General features: G+C 51.3%; 3 protein-coding genes across 3 annotated transcripts; 2 read left to right on the forward strand and 1 right to left on the reverse strand.

Moving 5' to 3' along the window:
* Positions 1-19: 19 nt before the first annotated feature.
* On the forward strand, positions 20-7,020 carry sowah (ankyrin repeat domain family member sosondowah). Its single transcript, XM_029113023.1, has 11 exons — positions 20-40; positions 441-561; positions 647-904; positions 988-1,275; positions 1,437-1,618; positions 3,986-4,168; positions 4,252-4,509; positions 4,623-4,695; positions 4,828-4,968; positions 6,032-6,227; positions 6,331-7,020. Exons 1-11 carry the CDS (start codon positions 20-22, stop codon positions 6,416-6,418), a joined length of 1,809 nt encoding a protein of 602 aa, XP_028968856.1. The 3' UTR covers positions 6,419-7,020.
* A 25-nt stretch (positions 7,021-7,045) lies between these two features.
* Positions 7,046-10,905, reverse strand: cm (AP-3 complex subunit carmine). The gene is made up of 8 exons (XM_018641667.1): positions 10,762-10,905; positions 10,122-10,306; positions 9,766-9,990; positions 9,470-9,639; positions 9,128-9,342; positions 8,753-8,960; positions 8,429-8,578; positions 7,046-7,277 (listed from the first exon to the last, which is right to left on the reverse strand). Exons 1-8 carry the CDS (start codon positions 10,794-10,796, stop codon positions 7,212-7,214), a joined length of 1,254 nt encoding a protein of 417 aa, XP_018497183.1. The 5' UTR covers positions 10,797-10,905; the 3' UTR covers positions 7,046-7,211.
* A 6,361-nt stretch (positions 10,906-17,266) lies between these two features.
* Pex12 (peroxisomal biogenesis factor 12) lies at positions 17,267-18,540 on the forward strand. Its single transcript, XM_018641664.2, has 2 exons — positions 17,267-17,640; positions 17,776-18,540. Exons 1-2 carry the CDS (start codon positions 17,348-17,350, stop codon positions 18,464-18,466), a joined length of 984 nt encoding a protein of 327 aa, XP_018497180.1. The 5' UTR covers positions 17,267-17,347; the 3' UTR covers positions 18,467-18,540.
* The last annotated feature ends 3,592 nt before the right edge of the window (positions 18,541-22,132 follow it).

Below are 22,132 nucleotides of genomic sequence, written 5' to 3' on the forward strand. Positions count from 1 at the left end.
GCCAAGACGAGCCTCGGCCATGGACGGTCCCACATCCAAGGTAAATTCTTAGTCAGGACTGACATGAGAGCCTCCTTGGAACAGGTGTCTCTTTTGTGTTTAGGTACCTTTTTGGCGCCTGGGCGGGAATGTACGCAAATTATTGGGCAATTCCCCCGGGAACCTCGTCAGAACGACTTCTGGGTCGGATGTGATGCTTCGGGATACGTCGACCGTTCCGGAAGAATCGGTTCGCCTCTGTAGATCTCTCCGGAGAAGCACCCGACGGATATCCGTCAGGTTTCATGACAGGTCTCATCCGAAGCGTGCCAATCCTCGCTCGGTCCCACTATTGTCCTTTCTCCGCCCATCCGATATTCCATCCTGGCTGTGAGGGAGTAACGGATGTAGTCCACGAATAATTAGATCAGAATCCGTGATATGTATTATCTCATTGACAGGCTCCTATGTTCACGAAGGACGACATCCTCAACGAGCTTCTATCGACGGAGGGCCGCATGTTGAACTCGCAGCTCGTGCTGCGTTTCGCGCACTACTTCAAAAACCCCTCGACGAAAGAAGGTAAACGAGTTCGAAAGTTTTCCTCTCACCCTAAGAGTGTGTTCTGAGCGACCAGATTCTTACAAAGCACGGGGTCGATTTGCAGAGGCGAGGGCGAAATTCAAAGATTACGTGAACAAGATGGCCACGCTGATCACGGATCCCAAAACCGGTGAAAAGTTCCTAGTCCTCCGGCCCGAGGTCCGTGAGCAGCTCCACCAACGGAATTTCGCACCAGCTGGCATGAATCTGCCGTCGACGAACGGTCACCTGCCAGCTAGAGGGAGCCAACCGCCTCAAATGTCGGAAGATCCACCGAAGATATTGCATTCGAAGGCAGCTCATCGGAATCCTCACGGAAAACGTAAGCTCGTCCTAAGAACAATGTTATCGACCTCTGGACTTAAGTTGGGAATCTGAATCACTCAGATCTGGACATATCCACAGCTCCGCCGCAATCTCAGCCGCAAGCCCCGATGCGCCCGTCCCGACAGCCTCCCATGTATCAACAAGCCGTGAATGCCTCGAAAATGAGTCGACCTCCGCAGGGTGTTGGGCAGCAGAATTTGGCCCAACCGCCGGCCCCTCATCCCTCGCAGGGCCGACCGTCATCATTGAAACTCGTCCACGACAGTCATTCGTTCATGCACGGGGATCCGGGACACCAGAGACGGAGCTCAGCAGGAACAATCAACACCCAGCTCCTTCAGCAGTCGGGAATGGTGATTCCAAAAAGTTAGCATCACCGAATTCCAAATCTATACACCGGGAGCTCGAGGGAAAAAAGAGAAATCCATAGTACGAGTCCCTCGATTACGGAGCGTGACGCCGTGAGCCGGGCGCAGACAATCGCGAACCCACCGGACAGCGACACTCATGAAATCTTCGATTTACAGATATTAGCGGAGGCTCGTTGCCCCCGCCGCCCCCGTCGAGGTCCTTATCGAAGAGTGTACCCAGTCTCTTGAGTGAAACGGATTCACCGCCCGCTGTCCCTTCAAGGAGTCGGAGACACTCTACGAAAGGAACGGTCGTCGAGGAAAAAGTCAAACAGTTTGCCGAGAAGGAATTCGTGAAGGTGAGTCGGGGATACGATACTCGCGGAATTGTTCGGGATCGATTACCGTCATATTTATGTTTGACAGCCCATGATCTCGTGGAATTCGAAGAGTCCGATTATTATTTCTCTGTTTGTTAATATTCGAGACAGGCCAACATCGGAAGCTTCTCGAATGTCATAAGCCGACGGTAGCTCTTCCAAGCCAACTGAATAGCTTCAGCGTTCCATTATGATCCGTTTGTTTTTCCTATCGGATCGAGTGACAGATATTCAGCATTCGCAGTCACGTCGCGTCATGCTCATTTGATACTACGGGAGCGATACCGTGTCCAAACCGGCTAGAGCGAGTAATCCGAGTCGGCATCGACCTGAGAAAAGCAATCCCTAGAAAAGCACGAGTCGAGCACGAGTTTCGCAAGCAATGCACGACGAATAACTTATCTCTGAGGGAATAAATCCATCGAAATTCCCGGGCACCATAAATACAGCAAAGACTGCATCGCCTTTGTCCTGCGTTCCGTGTCGGGAAGATCCCATGTGACGCCAAGGTCACGCTCGATTTATTAGACCGTCGTCGCTTGACATTAGTGTCCCGTTGAGAACGATAATTAAGCGGGCAGTATTCTGTCAAATGTTCCGTTCGTCAGTGGATGTCGTCAACGGGCAGGTGAGAGAACGACTGACCGAAAGAATGGCCGATCCGGCGACGCACTGGCGAGGGGATGAGTGCGCGAATATTTGTGCGGCCAAGCTTGCTTCCGGCGTTACGCTCGCGACCCGAAGAGCCACCGGTGTTATTCGATGCGACGAGAGGACGCATGGGACTTTTCCTGTATCTCTCGACGATTTTTTGCTACGTACCTCGAACGGCTGAGCTGGCCATATCTTTTTCGCGGGATTGAATCCGCCGTCCCCGATGTCCGAAATTCCGTGTCCGCTTGCGTAATTCGCTCAATTCCGCTTGGATCATCCCACGGCTCGAGGATGGAATGCTCATTGTCCTGACTCATTAGGCAAAGGTGCGTGTAGCAGAATCGTTCAACTCTGGCCAGCTTGTCTACGAACGAATCGGAGAAAAGGTCAGTTCCACGTGTGGCCTTCTTCCACGCACCGGGAACCGAATCTTGAGAGCTTGCGTTTCGGGGGGTCTCGAGGATACTTTTCAAGCATTTCTCCTCCGTGGCCCGCGTACTCCACAGCCTCAGCGCGGGTCTAAGGAGGACATTCCGCTATTCCCGTAGAGAACTGATCGAGGTTTCGGGGAGAGTCCGACAATTCCTGCGGCTACGGAATTCGGATCCCATCGCAGCCCCGGACGGCGTTGAACGAAAAGTCTCCGGTCGGGAGTAAGATTGTCGTACATACATTGGGCGGCATTTACAGGCGGCGTGGCGTGTCTACTCGCTCCGGTGGCAAAGACGAACCAATTGACGTGACTCGTTTCCTTTTCACTCGTGAACACTTTCCCTGAGATTGACGGTTCGCTCTGAACGGCTCCATTCGACGTTTTCCCCAACTGATCCGATCGCTTGCGTGTTCTGACGAATCAGTGCTGTGGGAAGTTCGGTCGAGTTTTTTCAGACTGGCGACATGACCTTGTCTATGCGAAGTCCAGCTGTCCGAGAGCAAACTTCTCCCTCGTCTATGATGCCTTATTTTCTCCCAGCTACGTCAAGCTGTCCGAGTGCTGCCTCGAAGTGACACTCGGGTGTTTACCTGCATCTTGAGTGAGTCTGAAAGGTATTGCGGAGTTTTGGTTCTCTAAGCGGGATGGTCGAAATCTACGAATCACTGTGCTTCTCCGCTCGTTCTCTCTTTCTTGCCTGGTTGGACGAGCTCCTTCAACAGGGAGCTTCGCGTTCGTCGATCGCGGGTGTTTCGGAGATTAGATTCGGCTCAAGACTGTTTTTTGACGGCAGTCTCCACTGCCCGTCAGATTCAATAACGAAGCGAAAGATGCTGTCATATTAGAAATTTGGCGGATCCATCTTCATTAGTGAATGTAGTGTTTCTCCATTTCGTCCGATGGAGCAGTGAGTCACGGGCTTTTCGAGTGCTCGCGGGGAACCTCCCCCGGTCGCGCGTTGATCCAGGATACAGCGTGGAAATTTAGTGCGGCATGATGGATCGAACCGGGAACGGGGCGTCCCTCACATCATGCGATCGACATGAAGGCGGGGTCAAGAACTTAGCTCCAATGAGAGATCCGAGAGGAAGTTTGATCCGTGAAAAGTCGTTTTTGGAGGGCCACGCAGCTCGGAGCGATTCGTCGGCACGTTCCGAATCCGTATGTCACGCGGAGCGCGATGACTCGATGTACACCGTTCAAAGATGGCCCTCAACTCTTCCTTCAAGCTTCTAATTTCGGAATCTCGGACCCTCCAGGATGATGTCCGTCAGACCGTGACGGAAAAAACGTCGGTAGCTGTGAGTCCCGGTACTGTAATGGAGAAGGTGCGCATGCTGAAAATGACTTCGGACGGAAACCTGACAGCCCCGCAGCCCCAAATAAATATCAGGCCCGCACAGAACAAGGACTCGGGACGGAGGGTCCTCAGTTCTCGGAACGTAAGTCTGAACTTGCCCGAGGGCTCCCTCTATCCGTCATATACCGGTGCTGACGCGTTTAGACACGGAGTTTTTCCCCACAGTCGAACCAGGATTCGGACGACAGATGCTCTGTTTCCACGCTGGACCCTGCTAGACGAGAATTCTGTCGGAAAGCTATGACATGCGACTACCAGTCCATGCAGAAAATGTTACAAGAGGAGCCGACTCTGGCAAAAGCCATCGATTACGTTCTCGGTTATAATGCTTTGCATTGGGCAGCGAAAAATGGCAACAGCGATGTTGTGAAACTCATAGCGGGAACTTACAATGTCGACCCGAACATCAGAACCCGCGGGGCTGTAAGCATCTCAATATAACTATTTTCGACTCCATCGATTTATTCCATTGATCAACTGACCACAACTGAGAGGGAGATAGCTCGACTACAAGACGTGTTCGAAACAATTTCCAGGGCCAGACACCGCTTCACATCGCTTATATGTTCAACCAGAAGTCCATTATCGACCTCCTCATCATGACGTACGGTGAGTCGAACTCTCACCATGACCATCCCGTAAACGATTCATCTGGAGAGCGGCCCTCGAATTTGTGTATAGTCGATAACTCCCAGAACGCACCGAATCACTGAGGTGTTCCCTTCTCACCGGGACTTTCAGGTGCCCAAAAGGACATACGTGACTTCAGTGGACGGAAGCCAGATTTCTACGGAAATCAGAAGAATGTCGAAACGCTTCGTTCAAAAATCTACCATCAGAAGGAAGAGAAGGAAGATAAGTCCGAAGAGAACACGTTTGCAAGTAAGCACAAAGTCGGGAAAACGCGGCGAATAATCGACAAGGTTGTGGGTCGAGCCGAAAACTGGAGGCATCCAGTTTTGAGGAGCATTTCGGCCGTTGAAGATTACGGAAGACTCGAGAGAAAAGCCACGAATCGATCTACCTCGGTGGAAACCCATTGACTTACCACTGGAGTGAGACTACGAGAGGTCTTCAGCCTTACTACTTAGTTTACGAGGCGACGGAGTCGGCGCGGAGTCTGCCCTGCTTTTTGTTTCAAGTGGGCGAAGAGACCTTCGATAGCCGGAGTCCATCACGCACTCAGCAATCTCAGTGCAGCTTTACTCACGGAATTCCGTCAAGACCAAAGATTTTCAGAGGATCTCAAAATGTTTTTCTGATTCTAGTGTATCAATTTTCCCGATATCGTGTTAATTTACTGTCGTTCATCGTTGGATGAACGAGGTTTCTGCCTCATTCGATTCGGGTCCGAGTCGAATAGTCGCTTAAGTTATCGTAGTTGATGGTGGTATGGATTTTTTCCCAATTCTTGTACTACTACTTTTTCCATTACTATTATTACCAGCAATGGCATCATCCGATCGACTTTCACATTTCATGAGGAAACAACTTGTTTAGTTTATAGTTCTTCATGACCAACGGGACAGGCGGTCAATCGCAATAAAAAAAAGAATAATTTTGTTTGACAATTCGAGCCAATGTTCTCTCCGCTTGTGAACCTTCTGGCTTGCATTTCGAAATCCTGTCCATCTCCCTTGCCACACGACGCGCCTTTGGCTCTAAACTGTTCCGCTGAACGAGAAATCCGTATGAATAATCTCAATCAGTCTAGATTCCTCTAATCCGATGGGTCATGTCAAGCTGACGGATGATAGTAATTCGTGAGTTTAATTCTTATTGGAAAAAACTGTAATTCATATTCTTACTGTTTGCTGTGAGTTTGTGAGGGCTTCGGATCTGCTCTAGGATGGCTTTTCTGTTGTCTCCATTCCTCTGAGTTCCTAATTTCCGTCTGGAAATATCGATGTGAAGGCTATTCTTCTAACCACCACTCGCTTTACAGAACCCGAGACGAAGCCATTTGCCAAGCGCTATGGATCATTCAATGTCAACATCAAGAAGACTCTCCATCACTTGAACCTCAAAAATTGGGAAGGTTTGGGTGGGGTGGACGAGGAATCCCACAGTCTTCCCCCATTACACAGGGCAAGTCGTAAACTGCCCAAACGAGCTAAGCGCACTGCCTCACTACTCTCATCGTGAGTCTCTCTTCTCCTATTGAGGGTGTTCATTAAGGTCGTTCATAGGTTTTTTCGATTCAAGTTGACAACTTCTCGAGCCTTTCGCTTTTTTCCCCCTCAGGGTGACAGGACGCTCAACAGCCCCACCAACGTTGACTGAGGAGAAAGCGGACTCAGATTCCGACAGTGCTTATGGGTTCAATTCTTGATATCCAAAGCTTTGCGTTTGCAGTTACATGTGTACAATACGAATGTAAAGTTCCCAGCTCGCGCTTCGGTGCGGGGCGGAGGAACGCGTCGTCAGTGGCCGCCGCTTCTACGTCGAAACGAAGATGTCACTCTTGACACTCCTTGGCCCGTCGCTCACTTTTATCCCATCCGCAATATACAATAAGTTTACCCATGGATTCTATCATGGGTTTTGTCGATGGGTGCTCCCCCGTTCCGAAGAACTCCGAGGTCTGTTCTTCGGTGAGCCGGGGACCTCACATGAATTGTGATATTGTTGCCGCCATCGGTCCCTTCCTGCTCACAACAATAGAGTGATTGATGAACGTGTGCCACGATCAGCAGATTTCAGAGGAATTCCAAATAGCTGGCATGGATATGCAGAGCTCAAAACTCTGGCGAAGATCCGGAGTAGATTTCTCCCTGGATTCAAAACTCGCGATGTTCGCGGTATCCCCCTATCCAATGTACATAGTTCACGGGGACGTAATGGAGCGAGCGATAACCTCGAAATCGGAACCTTCTGCACAAATATTGCGCGATATGGAAGGTCTCAAATAAAAGAAAGAAGCAGGTCGCAGTTAATATAGAGAATCATGAGATGCTCCTTTCAGTAACTTAGTTCTCCCGCTTTATTCTCTTCCATTCGTGATTCTTAAAAAATGGGCACAAGCTCACTAATCGTAACATTGCTCGGCCGTATTTGAAAACATCCTCGGACACCGTCGTCATATCGAAATACAGAATTCGGGTTCGGTCCCAAAAAGGCCTCCTTCACGTACGAACTTGGAATTTTCCACCTTTGGTTATGTATTTGACACCTTTGAAGGGCTTGTAACTCTGAAATTGAGAATGAGGAAGCGATTAGGATGACGTCTATTCGAGGACCCTATGATATGATGAGGAAGATCATGCTTTACGCTCCTTTTTCACCCCAGTCAGACGCACGCAGGCAGGCACGCTATTCAAAGTGTATCCCTAATCACTTCCGAGCGGAAGAACCTCCAGGATCTAGACCCCGTGTCGCAAAACCGTCCGGCCGACATGTTTGTTCGATCGGGAAGAGCTCCGCCGTGACGCATTTCAACATGGAAATGACTTCGGGCTTCATATACGAGGATTTTGTGCGCAAGGGTTATTGATGTCAACAAGGGGGAGAGTGCATCAACCAGGTCTGTTAGTGGCGCCTAGGATCTAGCTCAGCTTCCAGGCAAGCTCTCCTCAGCCGTGGAGCCAATTTTGAGCAAGCAAGCTTAGTGACTTCCTCGGGCAATCCTTATGCACTGAGATTTTATCCACTATAGAAGACTGACACACTACTGAAGCCCTGTCGAGGTCTCCTTTCCTTAGCGTACCGGACTTGGCGCGATCTGTTTGTGAAGAATCCCAGATTCATACTCCATCAGGCAGTTTCCTCCACGGTACTAAAAATACCCCGGTGGTCAGATACGAGCAGAGTTATGAATCTCTCTGTCTAGAATCGAGTTTTTTTCTCAAGGATCTCGTAGCTTCTGAACTCGAGCCGACGCACGTTAAGGAAAACGGTCTAGAAAAGCTCGGTGGAGCTCTGTACTAAAAAACCAGTGTAAGAAATCTCGGGTAGATCATTATTAGGGCTGGGAATTCATCACGGCACTTTTTCCGAAAATTCACGGTGCCGTGAATTTTCGACCTTGGGAATGCCGGGTAGGGGATACTATTGGGCTGATGACCCTTTTTTCGGCATCTCTCTAACGCCAGGTTCTATTTCCGATAGTGGAATCCTCATCTCCTCGTGGAGACAGCTCCTAGAGGTCGGGAAACATCTCGCAGAAGAGTGAAAAAAAATTCACGGCATCACAGGAAGAAGGAAAATTCACGGCTTTCGGCGCGACCGTGAATTCCGTGATGGATTCCCAGCCCTAATCATTATGGATTGATCATTCATGCCTCAGACTACCCGAGTTCCGTTGTGAGTGGTGATCGGTGAGCAAGAAACGATCACTGCTTACCTCTCCGTACATATCGAGACGATTGACCTTCACTCCGGACACCGCTAGACTCTGTATGCTGAAGTGAACGCTAATGATAGGTTGGCTCTCCGGTGGGGGCGCTCCGCTGATGACGGAGATCGACCCCCGTATATTAGGTTGTTTCCCGATCTGTGAAGGAGGGAATTCATTTGAGACACCGAGCCCGAAATTGAAGCCGGGAGTCTTATGACTTCAAAGTGGACTTCGAAGCGGCGGAATTTTTTATGCCCGGTTATCGAATGTAATCGGCCAAGTTTCGGGCGAGATATTCATTCAGGAATGGAGGGGAAGCCCAGGAATTACCTCGATCTTGCCGACGTTCCATATGAGCAGCTTCGAGGTTGGCTCGAATGAGTATTTGCCCTGACTGGCAGTGAGCGAAACGTTTAGAACACCTTTGGGCATCGTCATTTCCAGGATAACTTCGTCGACAGTTTTACCCATCGGGGTCTTCGCACCGACAGATATATCTAGCCGACCTCCTCCGGGCTCGCGGAAAGATATTTGGTTCCTGCAAGACATCGCGAACATCTCAGACTTGCTGGCCGATTCTTCATGAATCACGGACATGGAAATGCGCTCGCATTGAAGCGGCGCTCAAATCGAGCCTGCACGCGAATTCTGACCCGAGCACATACAGGGATGTGCGCACGAACGTGCAGTAACCTCATTACTCACCTGACATTGATCGGTATGTTCACTTGATTTTGACTGTTGATATGATACGTCATGAGACGGAAATTTCCGTCTGGAGGCACGAAGGACAAGACTTTCTCCGATTCCCAGCGCCGGAACCTCACGCAAGGATGAAAAGAAACGTCGTCAAATACTCGGGGGTTCATGAAGTTCAGAGTGAGGTCGGGCATTCCTGACAGCTTCATGGAACAGTCGATCTGGGAAGGAGAGATCGGGTTCGAAGAAATTCGAAGCTAGGGTCCAAGAATCGACAACCACAGCCGGGCGGCGATTCCTTATCTAGGTTCATCAATGGCCTAGAGAAACTGATAAGCGATGACTCACCCTCCCTTGAATTTCCGCTGATACGATGGCTCCCGTTTTGTCTATGATGGCATCAACCTCCTCTATCACATCGAAATACGCTTCATTATTTGTATATTTAACTCCAGCTCTCCTCCAAGGCACGCAAGACAGCTGACCGGTAGGTAGCGTCGCCGAAACATTACTGCGTCCTGCAACGAATCTCTGCGCTCAGCCTTTGGATGACACGGAAGACCTCGCTCACGTCTAGCGCATAAATTCAAACAATTAGAATCGAATGTTCCCGGAGCCCTGTTTGTCACTCGACTCGAACGCACCTGTCACCGTGTTGGCGATGGTCCGAAGCAAGTTGGGGGGTTTGATCAATTCCTTGAGTATGTTGAGCTCCGTCGCGAGAGGGAAGCCGTTGTCGAGCATTTCATCCAGTAGTTCGTATACGACCACGACGTGCTCTTTCAGGGTGGACTCGTTGCAGTCGTTGAAGTAATCCACCAGAGTATCAACAACGCGATGGAGGAACTCAATAATGAACAGGGGGGACACTGGAATAGTTTTTGATATCCCAAATCAGCAGAGGCCGCATCATCGACCATTATCATCCTGTTGATAGCAGTAGTTCACTTGGCGAAGATGCCGCCGTGGCTGGTGCCGGGATGATGTTCAGAGATCTCACCTTCGGACATCGTGATTGCCAGGAAGAATAGTTTGTTGCGAAGTATGGAGATCAAATAATGATGCGGCGTGGCAATGACCGGTGGAATGTCCTGCGGACTACCGGCTCTCGCTTGCGCATCGAAGAAGTAATCACAAACCGATCTCGGAATCACAGATTTCCAGTGTTTCTCCAATAAAACATCCCTGAAAGATGAGCATCATCGCATCAAATGAGAGTACCAGTAGTTGAGCGATACTTCTCTTAGAGACTACGAGCACTTGGAAGAGAAGTGTCCCTTGAAAGCTTGGACCTGAGACGAGCTAAATATTTGATAGGCCCTCCAGTCTAAGGCGTTGCCTGAGATGTGATTTGCGGCCCTCCTTCCGGGCAGGCCAGAGCCAGGACCAAGCGACGGATTCCTAATGCCGATTATGAAGAACTTCGATAGCGAGAATTCCCCCAGGAAAAGCACCAAATTGGGAAATTGGTTTCCCAGACCAGTTCAAAATTATTCTGCTCGGGGGAGGGCGGAAATTCCCCAAGAAAGTCGAACAGATGGCACGAACAGTGTATCCGGATGGGGGCACCTGCCGACTTCAGGACAGTGAATCTAACACTGAAGAAAGAAGAGTCGAGATATTCCCACTGGGAAACTCACCCGGACGGGTTGATTATGAACAGACTGTGTATCATCTTGCGGCGTCCACTCTCGGAGCGGACTAGCGCATGCACAAGAGCACACCGTCACTTCGCTCTGGGTTTCTCTTCGATCTCCTTGTCGGTGCTGTCACAAGATGAGCACTAGATGCCCGCAGTGCTGCAAAGGAGCTCCCGAGGCTTGCGAGAAGATCTTCTCCGAATTTGACTTGTTTCTGCTCGGTGCTCTCGGTGAAGTACGAGCCCGATCCTCCTCGCAAGGAAGCCGTAAGAGAGGGAGAGGACCTCGATTCTCCCTCCTCTCCTGAGATTCGGTATTATTCGGGTTGGGGTCCAATCGGGCTGCCGCATCTAACGTGGCCGAGCTCCAATTTTGTTATTTCTCGGTGTTGCCCTTGCCACCAGCCACCAGTCTCGCTCAATCACATGTTAGAGGCTAGCAGACGAAAGAAGAAGGGAAATATTTAACCTGGCCTCCGCTGCTTTGGATATACGGCTGCCCGAAAATTTGAATGCCGGGGAAACCGCCAACGAGACTTCTGGGGATGAAAGACACCGAAAACGTCCTTCTCATATAACAATATGGAATCTGTAGAATTACTCCTGGTGCTCTGCAACCTTTCCTGCTCCGGCCGGCACCATCGCTTCGCGACCCCCTGAGACAAGCACGTGCCCTCGACGGGGGAGAACTATTTTATCACCACATCTTGGGATATGTAATGGAATACTCTGCGGAATATACAATCCTCTCATGCGATATTCAATCACATTCTAGGGATGCCCATCATTCGCGGAATGTCCATCATTCACGGAATGCGAGCGTGCCGACATCAGATGGTCCACCACGGAGCGGTTGCGGGCCGGTAATTGCCGTGAGGGTCATCACGGCTCTGATGAGACCTGAAGGAAGGTACGCCGAGAACTCAACGCAACGACACCCGTCATTGTAACCAGAGCCTGCTGAGGGAAGGTTTGTGATATCGATCTTGCTCATCGGATCGAAGTCAGTGCGTGATGCGGCGGTCCATGGAGTTCTGCATCTTCCCGCTTGACTGTCGACGCCCGGAGCTGATGGGAAGCGACTTCCACTTGATGTCGGATTCTGGGTCATGGAGGGCGCCTTGGCTGCCTTTCATGCCCTTAGACCTCGCGCGAATCTCAGCGAGCAGGAACGAGTCTTCCGAGGTACCTACGAAACGTATATTCCCCGAAGAATCTCGTCGACACTGCGCCCGAATCGCATTGGCTCTCAATTTTCTCCGAGTGAGGTGACCATCGAGGAAGCTCTGATTCCCACATCACGTGACACATGGAGACATCAGACTCTACCAATGTCGGTGAGGGACGCCATTAATCGACACATGACACATAGCAAGACACTTGAAACATGTCTCGATCCGACTTCGGTGAAGGACGTCCCAAGCCTTGACAGGTCATGAAATTTCTACCCGTGCACACCCCACCTTCCTTGGGCTCTGGGGAAATTGTCTCTCACCCCATGGGGTGGAGCAAGTTTGGGGAAACACGTCTGATTGTGAGTCGGAACATCAAGGTATGAGCGTCTGTCGCAATCGCAATCATGATTTCCATCCCCAGTTCATTGAATGTTCGACTCTCAGTGCAAGGGATACGTGACGAGCGCGAGGAGGCAACCCGCGCGGAAGTGGAATCAAGACTGGGGTCCGACACATGACAGATATGCGGTCGCATTACTATCCAGGCGGGCTAGAAAAGTCGGGCTGGAAAACTGCTGTACTTCCTCTAAAGGGAGGTTACCTCAAACTTCGATTTGGTCGTCCTCATGCCTCCTGACCGTTAGCGCGTCATTCGAATCCACCCGAAGCTCCTTTCTGCGCGCCTCCGGCATGGAATCGGAAAGAACGAAGTCTATCTTTTCTTGCATGCTGCGGCTCTGACTTTCTGACTGCGATCTCTGAGAGATGGACAGTCGCGAGCCTGACATCCTGTCCCGGATCAATGAAACATCGCACAAGAAAACCATTTGGTGTCATCCTCAGGGGCAGTATCACAAATAGAGCGAACAAGATGTCGATGACTTCTTGTTCCACAGAGAGAGCGTGACAACTACTGGGGACCTCATCATTCGGTGTAATAGGTGGCTTCTGTGAGTTCATGAAATTCTTATCCAGTTTCAAATGCGCGGCCGTGCGTGGATTCATTCCTTAGACTGGTGAATTCACCACGGATGTGCAATGTGCGATCTCTCAGTCTCCTCAGTCGTCGATCTTTTACGGCTTCAACGAAAAATCTGCGAACGCTTCCATTCCAGGAACATATGTCCTGCACGGGGCAAAATCAAACCCACTGGCGAGGTTATTCGAATGAACGGAGAAGTACATAATCATCAGCCTGAGTACTGCGGAAAGGCGTCCCTCGTCTTTACGGCCAGAGCCAGTTAGCTACAGAATTTGAGAGAGAATCCGCAGAACAGGCCGATGAAGACCATCATCGGCCATCGTCGCAGGTACTGTCCGATTATCATGGAGAAGTCCGAAGTCATCATCTGACTCCTATGATATCTCACACAGATTGTCGCAGGATGCTGCAGCCGAGGTAGTTCCTGTGCGACACCTCCGCACCGCGCGGCGGGTGGCCGCGTCAAGTAGGCCACCGCCCATCCAGACATTGCAGAATCTCCACAGAGCTATCATTGCTCACGACTTCGAAAGCTATACGCGCACCATCGACGGAAAGCGCATCAAAATCAGCATCCCGTGTGAGGAGTTTGACAGGGGTCTCATCACGACAAGGCGACAGCTTGAGTCTCTGACGCACACTACGGTCCTCCAGGCCGACGCGACGTATTAAATCGTCCGCTGAGGCCTGTGTCGACAGCTCTTCACAATACACGGGAATTGGGATGGATCTGTGAGTCCTTGAGCCCCCCATGTGGGAAGTAGATGGTCGGTTCTCTGGAGGGACCTCCTACTACGATGTATGGAGGAAATTCGGAACCCGGTTGAACTGTGCAGCGCCTCGGAGGATTTGAAGCTATCGCTCCCGGAAATCCAGATGGCGGCGGAGGAAAGAGAACAGATGGACGAGCAGGAGGAGGTGGAACCGGAGGAGGTGTTATCGGAGGTTCGAAAGAAAACCCAGGGTGAGGTGCAGAAATGGTGCAGGAAGAGAAGCAGGAAGGCTGCAGAGAATAAGCAGCAATAGCAGCAATAGGGAGTTGAATAAACTTTGGAAACATCGCGGCATAAGTTAGCGTTCTGAATTCAATATTTTTTGGTGAAAGAGTGGGGCGCAGGATGTTGAGGGAACTACTTTGAAGTGAAGGCACAACCGGCACCAACGGAGTTATTAGACCGTCGGGAGTGATTGTCTTTCATTTCGACGGTTGTGGGGTACGTTGTCGATTGTAGAAATCGGAAATGATAGCTCGGCTAGAATTGCTCTCGGAGCACGATCTATTGCGGAATTGCGGAGATTCGAGTGTAGAAGCACCGAAGCGGAGAGGGCATATGTTTATTGGACGACATGAGCGAATTCAACTCGTGAAAACGTTCCGATAGACGTCATTGAGCAGTGCGCCGCGATCGGAGCAGACTTCGATGCCATTCGGAGAAGGGACTCTGGACAACGCCACGTAGAGCTGGCCATGACTGAAAGGCTCCGTAGGCAAGTACAGGCCAGCCATGGAGAAAGTCTGGCCTTGGCTCTTGTTGACGGTCATCGCGAAAGCTAATCGAACTGGGGATTGGCGACGCTTCGACCGGAAAGGGATGGGGGAGTCGCAATAGTTGTCTATTCGAAGTGTTATCGCAAGCTGACCTTTCCTCTCACCACTGACGGAGATACACTTGAGGACGAAGTCACCGATCTCTACGATATTGAGCCTTGTTCTCTCGCAAAGTCCGTTTGAAACATCGAGATGGCGCGGCGACATGATGATGGCTGAACGGAGGTCATAGCCGTGAATTCGATGTAGAGCTTCAGGCGTTCAGACGTGGCGTGCGTTCAAATGTTGTACTATCTCATTCTTTGGAACTTATATCTACGCTGGCGCGGTCCGTCCCCTGGTAGACATATTTATAGAGATACCGCACAGAAGAGATTATCCCCCAAATTTCGAAGTTGATATGGCACTGACATTTGTGCAACAGAAATGGATTGTAGGAGGGGACAACCGTTTTTCCGACTTCGGCAAGCAATTGACACCTCCTGCGGAGCTGCTGATAGCCATCACATGATACTTCTGTATCACTCCGGAGTTCTTCGGGGAATTCCTTCGAGCATTTCCCGTCTTTCATACAGGGAGCGCGCGCGTTGTTTGGGCCGCAATTTCTATGGATCAGGAATTTCTTGACTGTTTCGTGTAGCAGCGGTTCTGTGAGTGGGTCGGGGGTTCCCGCAGTGCAGACAGCGTTCAGTTCATCCGGAGTCCGAGGTTTGTGGTTATCGGGCGATATATCATACAAGAGCAATCCACGGGATGCTCAGTTGGGCAGGATTAAGACCTGATTGTACATTCCGCATTCGGGCTTCATTGTCATGTACATAGGGATCTTATGAGTGGAAGCCATCGACATGCGCTGCGAAAAGGCATGAGCATGATGTGCGCCAGGAGCAGTACGCCCTCTGTACGCTCCTTGTACGCTCTTTGTACGCTACGATCGAGCCGAGTACGCTTATCAGTGTCCGATAGTACGCCTAGTACGTCAGTCGTTCGCCGAGTACGCCGACCATTTAATGTCAATCTAAGATTTGAGACGACTTGAGTAATCTTCACGAAGTTGGGTGACGCGACTCCCTTGAACGCAACTTCGAAGTTTCCGCCGCGTTTCGCAGCCGGCCGTATGGAATCAACTTCCAGAGAGCTTATATTCTCATCGCAGATGGATTCCGATACGGACCCGGGAATCATGGAGGTCCGAAAATCCGGGGTGACGATCGAAGCAGAGTGAGACGGAATACGGGGACTCCGGAAATTGAGGAGAACAGGCCGATTTGACCGAGGATTACTCGCCGTCAATCGACCTCGGTGGGCTGACCAGAACTCAGAAAGGCTCTTGACCGATAATTTGCACCGTGTGAATTTCGAGACACCATTAAGGAAGACATCCTACTGACTATTCAAGCGTACGTTATTTAGGACGAGAGCGCAAGCATTGAATAAGTTTTATTTAAAGAGATATGCAAGACTTCTCTCATCTCCGAGAGCTCCCGAGATCCTCAAGATTTGGTTGGGGCAGCCTTCGATGAGACGGAGACGGACTAATCAGGCTGCGCCGATGTTTCGACCTCTCGCGCTTCAGGGATTGTGGAGCTGTCATCCGCTTCAAGAGCAAATGGGTTATCTGACCCGGCCAGGTTCCTGACAACGCACGCGAGAAGGCTTGCTCGGCAGGAACCCTTGTCGGTAGAACTACAGTCAATATCGCCTTCAAAGAAGCAATGTCGTGATGAATGTCCGTCTCCTGACTTCCTGTACGTATCTCCTGGTCTGAAAGTAGACGAGCAGCCACCAAATGTGGACTTTCCGTTGGAGGAGGTGCATTCGACCGATTGCTTGAACATGGAAAAGATCCTGCGAGAGGCCCGGCGGATCGTCGCCGTGTAGAGAGCACCTTGGCTTCGAAAGTTTTAGCTCAGCTCTCGGACGCCTGCGGATTTTCGGCAGATTCAAGCTCACGGCACCTGGCCAATTCTTTGACGCCGTCTAATCGCTCTAGGGGAGCGACGGGACCGTCACTTAGTCTCACTAGGACATTGTCAGAGGCCGAAATCGGAGAAAGTTCTTCGAGGTACCTGCTCGTTCGAAATGTAAACCCTCGGCGTTCAAGGATCCGAGCACTGTCGAAGCGACCAAGGATTTTGCCATATGTTGAATCTTCCGCCTCCAGGGCTTCCAAGAGAGTGATCTCATAGGATCGCACCCCGATCTCATAGGATCCCACCGCGATCTCATAGGATCGCACCCCGATCTCACAGGATCGCACTCGTGATCTCACAGAATCGCACCCCGATCTCACAGAATCGCACCGCGATCTCACAGGATCGCACCGCGATCTCACAGGAGCACACAATGATCTCGCAGGAGCACACCGATATCTCACAGGATCCCACCGTGATCCTGATATATCACGGTGGGGGAAGATGATCAAAAACCAGAGGGAGGGACCGCCCGATCGTGCTCGTTTCAGCTCGGATCATCGGCATCATCGTTTCAACTATCTCAGCGACAGATTCCGTTTTAATGTGATTTCACCTCGCGTTTTTCTTGTTTGCAGCTCTCATAGACTGAGCACACGTACAAGCTTACCAAAGTACGCCGTTTAATGCGTGCAAGCGTACAAGCCGAATTCTATGTCTTGGGGCTACTGCGATCGGCATTCAAAACTTCGCGCCTCTTCTAGCGGGTCGGAGAGCGGCGGAGGCTCAGCTTGTCGCCCTCCTCCGCCGAATACGTCTGCTTACCCGCACCACACAATCGGGAAACCTATCCTCTCTGGCTCTCTGGCCGTGTCTCACATGTTATCTGACTGAGTGTTGTGCGGATGCGCTTTATCTGAAACTTCGGATGAAAGTCTGAGCGGGATTCCAAGCAGTCCGGAGCCGATATGGCGAGTGCGTTCGGAGCTCAACTAGCGCGTTCGGCGATCAGTGGGATTTCGATATTTGACGTGCTCGCTATCGACGATTTGACCATCGGATTCAGAACTGGCCTCAAATATCTGGCCGATTTCAGTGGCCAAACCTGGCCGCATCGATTGAAGTTCCTGTACGTGTATTCGGATGAGGTGGTGCTAGCTCTCGAATTATTCCTTCAATATCACCACCTGAAGAAATACAACGCATCATTCGCTGAGAAGTTCTACGGTGTTGCCAGAGATGGCAAAGTGAAGCTTCTGCGGTTAGTGAAGGTCCAGCCAAGAGGTTTCGACCGCTGTAATCTGAGACGACTTTCCTCAACGACCCATCCGAATTTTCCTTGATACGTCGAATGAAGTTTGGAGGGTCACCACAACAGTGCTTGATTTTTTTCCAGAACTCTGCTTCTGATCACAGCTCTCCCGTACCTGAGCTCGAAACTCGAAGCTACGTTCCGACGCTGGAAAGACGATGAGGCCGAGGGGACTCAAGCTCCAAATGACAAACTCCGAAGAATATTCCTACGCTTCTATCCATATTTTTATTTTGTCACTCGCGGCTCATATTTCCTGCTGACGCTTTTGTACACACTAGGACGAAGTGATTTCCACTGTATGGAACTGTTTCTCAGCGGAAGCCGACTCGAACAATTTGATAAGGGCAAACACTATCGTTTCTCGAGTCCGGTGGTCGGCTCGAATTTGCTTATTCGATATCTGTCATATACAAAGTATATATTGTCATCATCGGCCGACATTGGAATCAATGCATTGGTTCTCGGTGCGCACATACTGCAAATGATGGAATTTTGGTATCAGAACAATGATGTCAGTCCTTTCCAGAAAGGTTCGGTGGTCCCGCCTCCCCCCGATGAGCTGAGTAGCGCTGTGTGCCAATCGCAAGACCGACATCTTCCGAAAGGCAAATGCCCACTCTGCAAAGAGTCCGTCGTTAATGAGACGGTTTTGACAACGAGTGGGTTCGCGTTTTGCTACACCTGTATTGTCCGACACCTCATCGAACACAATACTTGCCCGGTTACTGGTTACCCTTCTACGGTCGATGCCCTGATCAAGGTGTATCAGTAGGCCGGCGATGAGTGATTCTCGATGTGGCGTTGGCTTCACCCCGAAGGGAATAAATTGATTTGCTCGTAACAAAAGACGACAGACAAATCAATGCGATTTTCCAAAGAGAAAGATGGACCTTTCTTCGGACCATTATTGCTCCGATAACAAGTTCGACGACGAAGATCCTCATCGAGCTCCCGTGGGACCTTGCCTTGAGTCGGGTGCAATCGAAATTGTGAATTTAAGTTATTTTCGAATCTCGGAAGAATGAGCGTTAGGTGGAGTGCGTGTAGGTTCCCGTAGAAGATCCTCATAGGAGTGAGTCATCGAAGCATTCCTTGGTTCTGACATGATCGCGGCTCTCGGAGCATGCGGATACTGTAGTGAAAGTGTAATAAAATCTCGTAATTACTGTAATATACCATCCCGAAATGAGCATCTGTGATTGTTCTCACTTCCCGCGCTCAAGATCCGTCGGGACCGAATCGGTCGCTTGGTGAAGTTCGGATTCCCGAGATGAGATATCAATAGCGACTTCCATCCCGCACCTTACCCGGATCCAGTACGGTTATCATCAGCGAAAGGAAGATGCCGCCCGCCAAGACGAGGGACCTCGCGGAATGAACGTGATTCATTCCATAACTTGCAGGTGGGGGGGGGAAGGATATAAGCTTAATTTTCGACATCGTATCGCGATGGCTCATGGGCGATAGAATCATGTCGGAACACAGATGCCAGACGATAACACTGGGAAACTCGAGTCGATCGAGAGATTCCGAGAACAAAAGCTGATCAACTCGTCGTGAGCCGAGGATCGGGAGGAAATAACCTTTCAAGATTTCTCTCGGATGTTAGCTTCTCTACACCCACGCGACGATGCACTTTGGGTAATCGACGAATCGTCAAGACATCGCGAGTCTTCTCCGTCTAATGGATAGGGAGCTGTGACCTATGACTATCGAGTCTCATCATTGTCAGATTCACGTGTATGTTCGGGGCTCGATGGGATGTCCAGAAGACAAGATCCCGGTACAGGCAAATCCCGTTGGAGATTTCTCATTCCGATGTTTATTTTCCGCTCGCACGTCATAGGTCCGATCTCGGACGCGCGAGAGACAATTTCCGTGCTCTAATGACCCGTTTACGACGCCATCTGCGTTCGTTCATGAGGGACGTGTCACAATAATCGGTCGTGAGGGCAGCATAGATCGAATTTGGCGCTTGCTGAGCTGGCGCGTCGTCTGCTCAACAGACGAATTATCGTATGTTGCTTTCACGGTAACACACTCCTGTAGCAGTCTGTCAGAGGTTACGTGGCATGTGCCGATTTTTGACCAGCTTACCGTTCCAGAATTGAAGGAACCGGCAAGGAAGTTCTCCCGAGAGTTCCACTAAGAAGCGGTAAGATTTGGGTGAAAGCTGAAACCTTGAGAAATGGATTTTTCGAACGAGCCGTCACTTCGGACTGCTACCATATGATCGCAGCACAATCTGAACTTGCCGCGTTTCCCCACAAGTGAAGCTCTTTCTCCAAGTCCCCGTTCTCTGAAGTCCCTCCGCTCCCCGAGTTAGCAAGCCTTGACGTTGACTAGCTCTCTCGACCGGCTCTTTGCTCGAATTCCACCTTATCGTGAGAATCAAACGAGCCGAGACTTCGTACCTGATCGTGACGTGGGTTGGACATCAGGGAGCTCTCTCCGATTCCCGTCACGGGAATGTCTCATAGGCGGACCGCGGTAGACGTCCCAAGTTTCGGCCGTTACCGGTAGCAGGAGGAAGCGCGAGTATCTGTGGAGAGTATTCTGAAATACGGGCTTAACAAGCCAATGATGCAAGTCATTTTAGAATAGGCAGTTCTGTTCGATTCCTCACGGTTGCTCTCCCGCAGCGAGACTTTCCTTCGATTCAGAAATTTCCCCTTTGTCCGGGAGCTTCGTCGGCATGGAAAAGTTTCCGTCCGATCCAATAGACTTGATCGAGACAGCTCGTGCCGAAAACCAGAACAGATAAACGGTGTTATTTATCTGGTCCAGAGGGGAAACTTCCGCATGCAGTGTGATGCTCGCTCGAGGAAGTTATACGTATCACCTTCCCTAGAATTGAAGAGCTTGTCCATATCCGCTTCTGCAGCTAGAATGAGCGATGATTTTTCTCCGCAATCTTCGCCGGATGAGTGACGGCAGAGGCTGCTCTGGAATCCATCCTAATTCCGTTCCGGGCTCATTACCTGACCCTACAACTCATGTAAACTCAATATTTCATGTTTCCTCAGATCCAACATGCAGCCGCCTCCTCAGTCGGGGTACGGCCAATTCGCACCGAATGGACCAATGCAGCCGAGGAAAACATTCCCTCCGGGCTATGCAGGAGACAATATATCATCTCAGATGGAGAATCTACAGGTAATTCCGACCTGACTCGAGCTTCCCGTCGGTGGTATTAGATGTGCCGGTGCTACGGAGTGCTTTGTCGCAATTAGAACGGAACTGACCGTCGCTCAAATTCACAGATAGGCGGTCAGGGCTATTACCCTCCGGCGTCTGGGTATGGTCAGCAACCCAACGGACAACAGTATTCAAATGGACATAATGGAGTTCAACAAGCCGGCATGCATCCACCGGGCTCGCCTCAGATGAGACCCCAACAGGGGCCTCCACAAGTCGGCCCTCCTCCGCTCAATTCGCCTCCGATGGCTACACCTGGAGGCAAACCTCCCGGTCCTTCGCCGTACGGTGCCCCATCGGGAGCTCCTTCTCATGTCGCCGGACCACCTTCAGGCCCATCGATGGGCCCACCTCAAATGGGAAGTCAGGCATCTGGTCCGCCGCAATCTGGAGGGCCTCCGCAAGGACCTCAGCAATCCGGCAGACCTGCGCAGGGTAATCCGCCTTACGGCGGACCGCAGCCCGGAGCTCAACATTCCAGTGGCCCCCAGCAAGGTACTCCGCGACCCGGTGGGATACAGCAGGGACCTCAACAGACTGGTGCACCGCCACAGGGACCCCCAGCACAATCGGGTGGATTCCAAGCGGGACCTCCTCAGCCCGGTGGATTTCACCAGGGACCTCCGCAATCAGGTGGATTCCAACCGGGACCTCCGCAGCCGGGTGGATATCAGCAGGGGCCTCCGCAACCAGGCGGATACCAGCACGGATCCCCACAACCTGGAGGATTCCAGCACGGACCCCGCCTTCGGGAGGGCTACAGCAAGGGCCCCCGCGATCGGGCGAGCAACAGCGAGGGCTGCCGCCATCTGGCGGGCACCTGCAGGCTCACCCTCCGCTGGTTGGGACTCCATCCGGGCCTCCGCCTCTTGGTGTATCTCCTGTGGGCCCGCCAACAATCGGTTCGCCCGCCGCAGGGCCTCCTCAAGGCTTCGGAGGGCCACCCCCGCCTCCAGCGACTCCGGGATCTCATGGTCCCTCTCACCCTGGTTCCAGACTGCCTGGAGCTCCTCCGGGAAGCAGCGGATTCCCTCCAATGGGTCAACAGCAGGTCAGGGGACCCCCACAGATGGGTGGTCCGCCTGCTGGCGCCCCACCAATGAGCGCACCCGGCCAGGGGCCCCCCTCTCAAGGACATCCTCCCAGTCAGATGCCCTACGGGCTGAACAGCAACAACGCAGGCCCTGGTCCGCAGCGGCCGTCCGGATTCCCACCAACAGGAAGTTCTCAGAATACCATG

The sequence above is a fragment of the Galendromus occidentalis genome, unplaced genomic scaffold, assembly GCF_000255335.2.
Source record: "Galendromus occidentalis unplaced genomic scaffold, Mocc_1.1 scf7180000075933, whole genome shotgun sequence".
In the NCBI taxonomy this organism is placed as follows: Eukaryota; Metazoa; Arthropoda; class Arachnida; order Mesostigmata; family Phytoseiidae; genus Galendromus; species Galendromus occidentalis.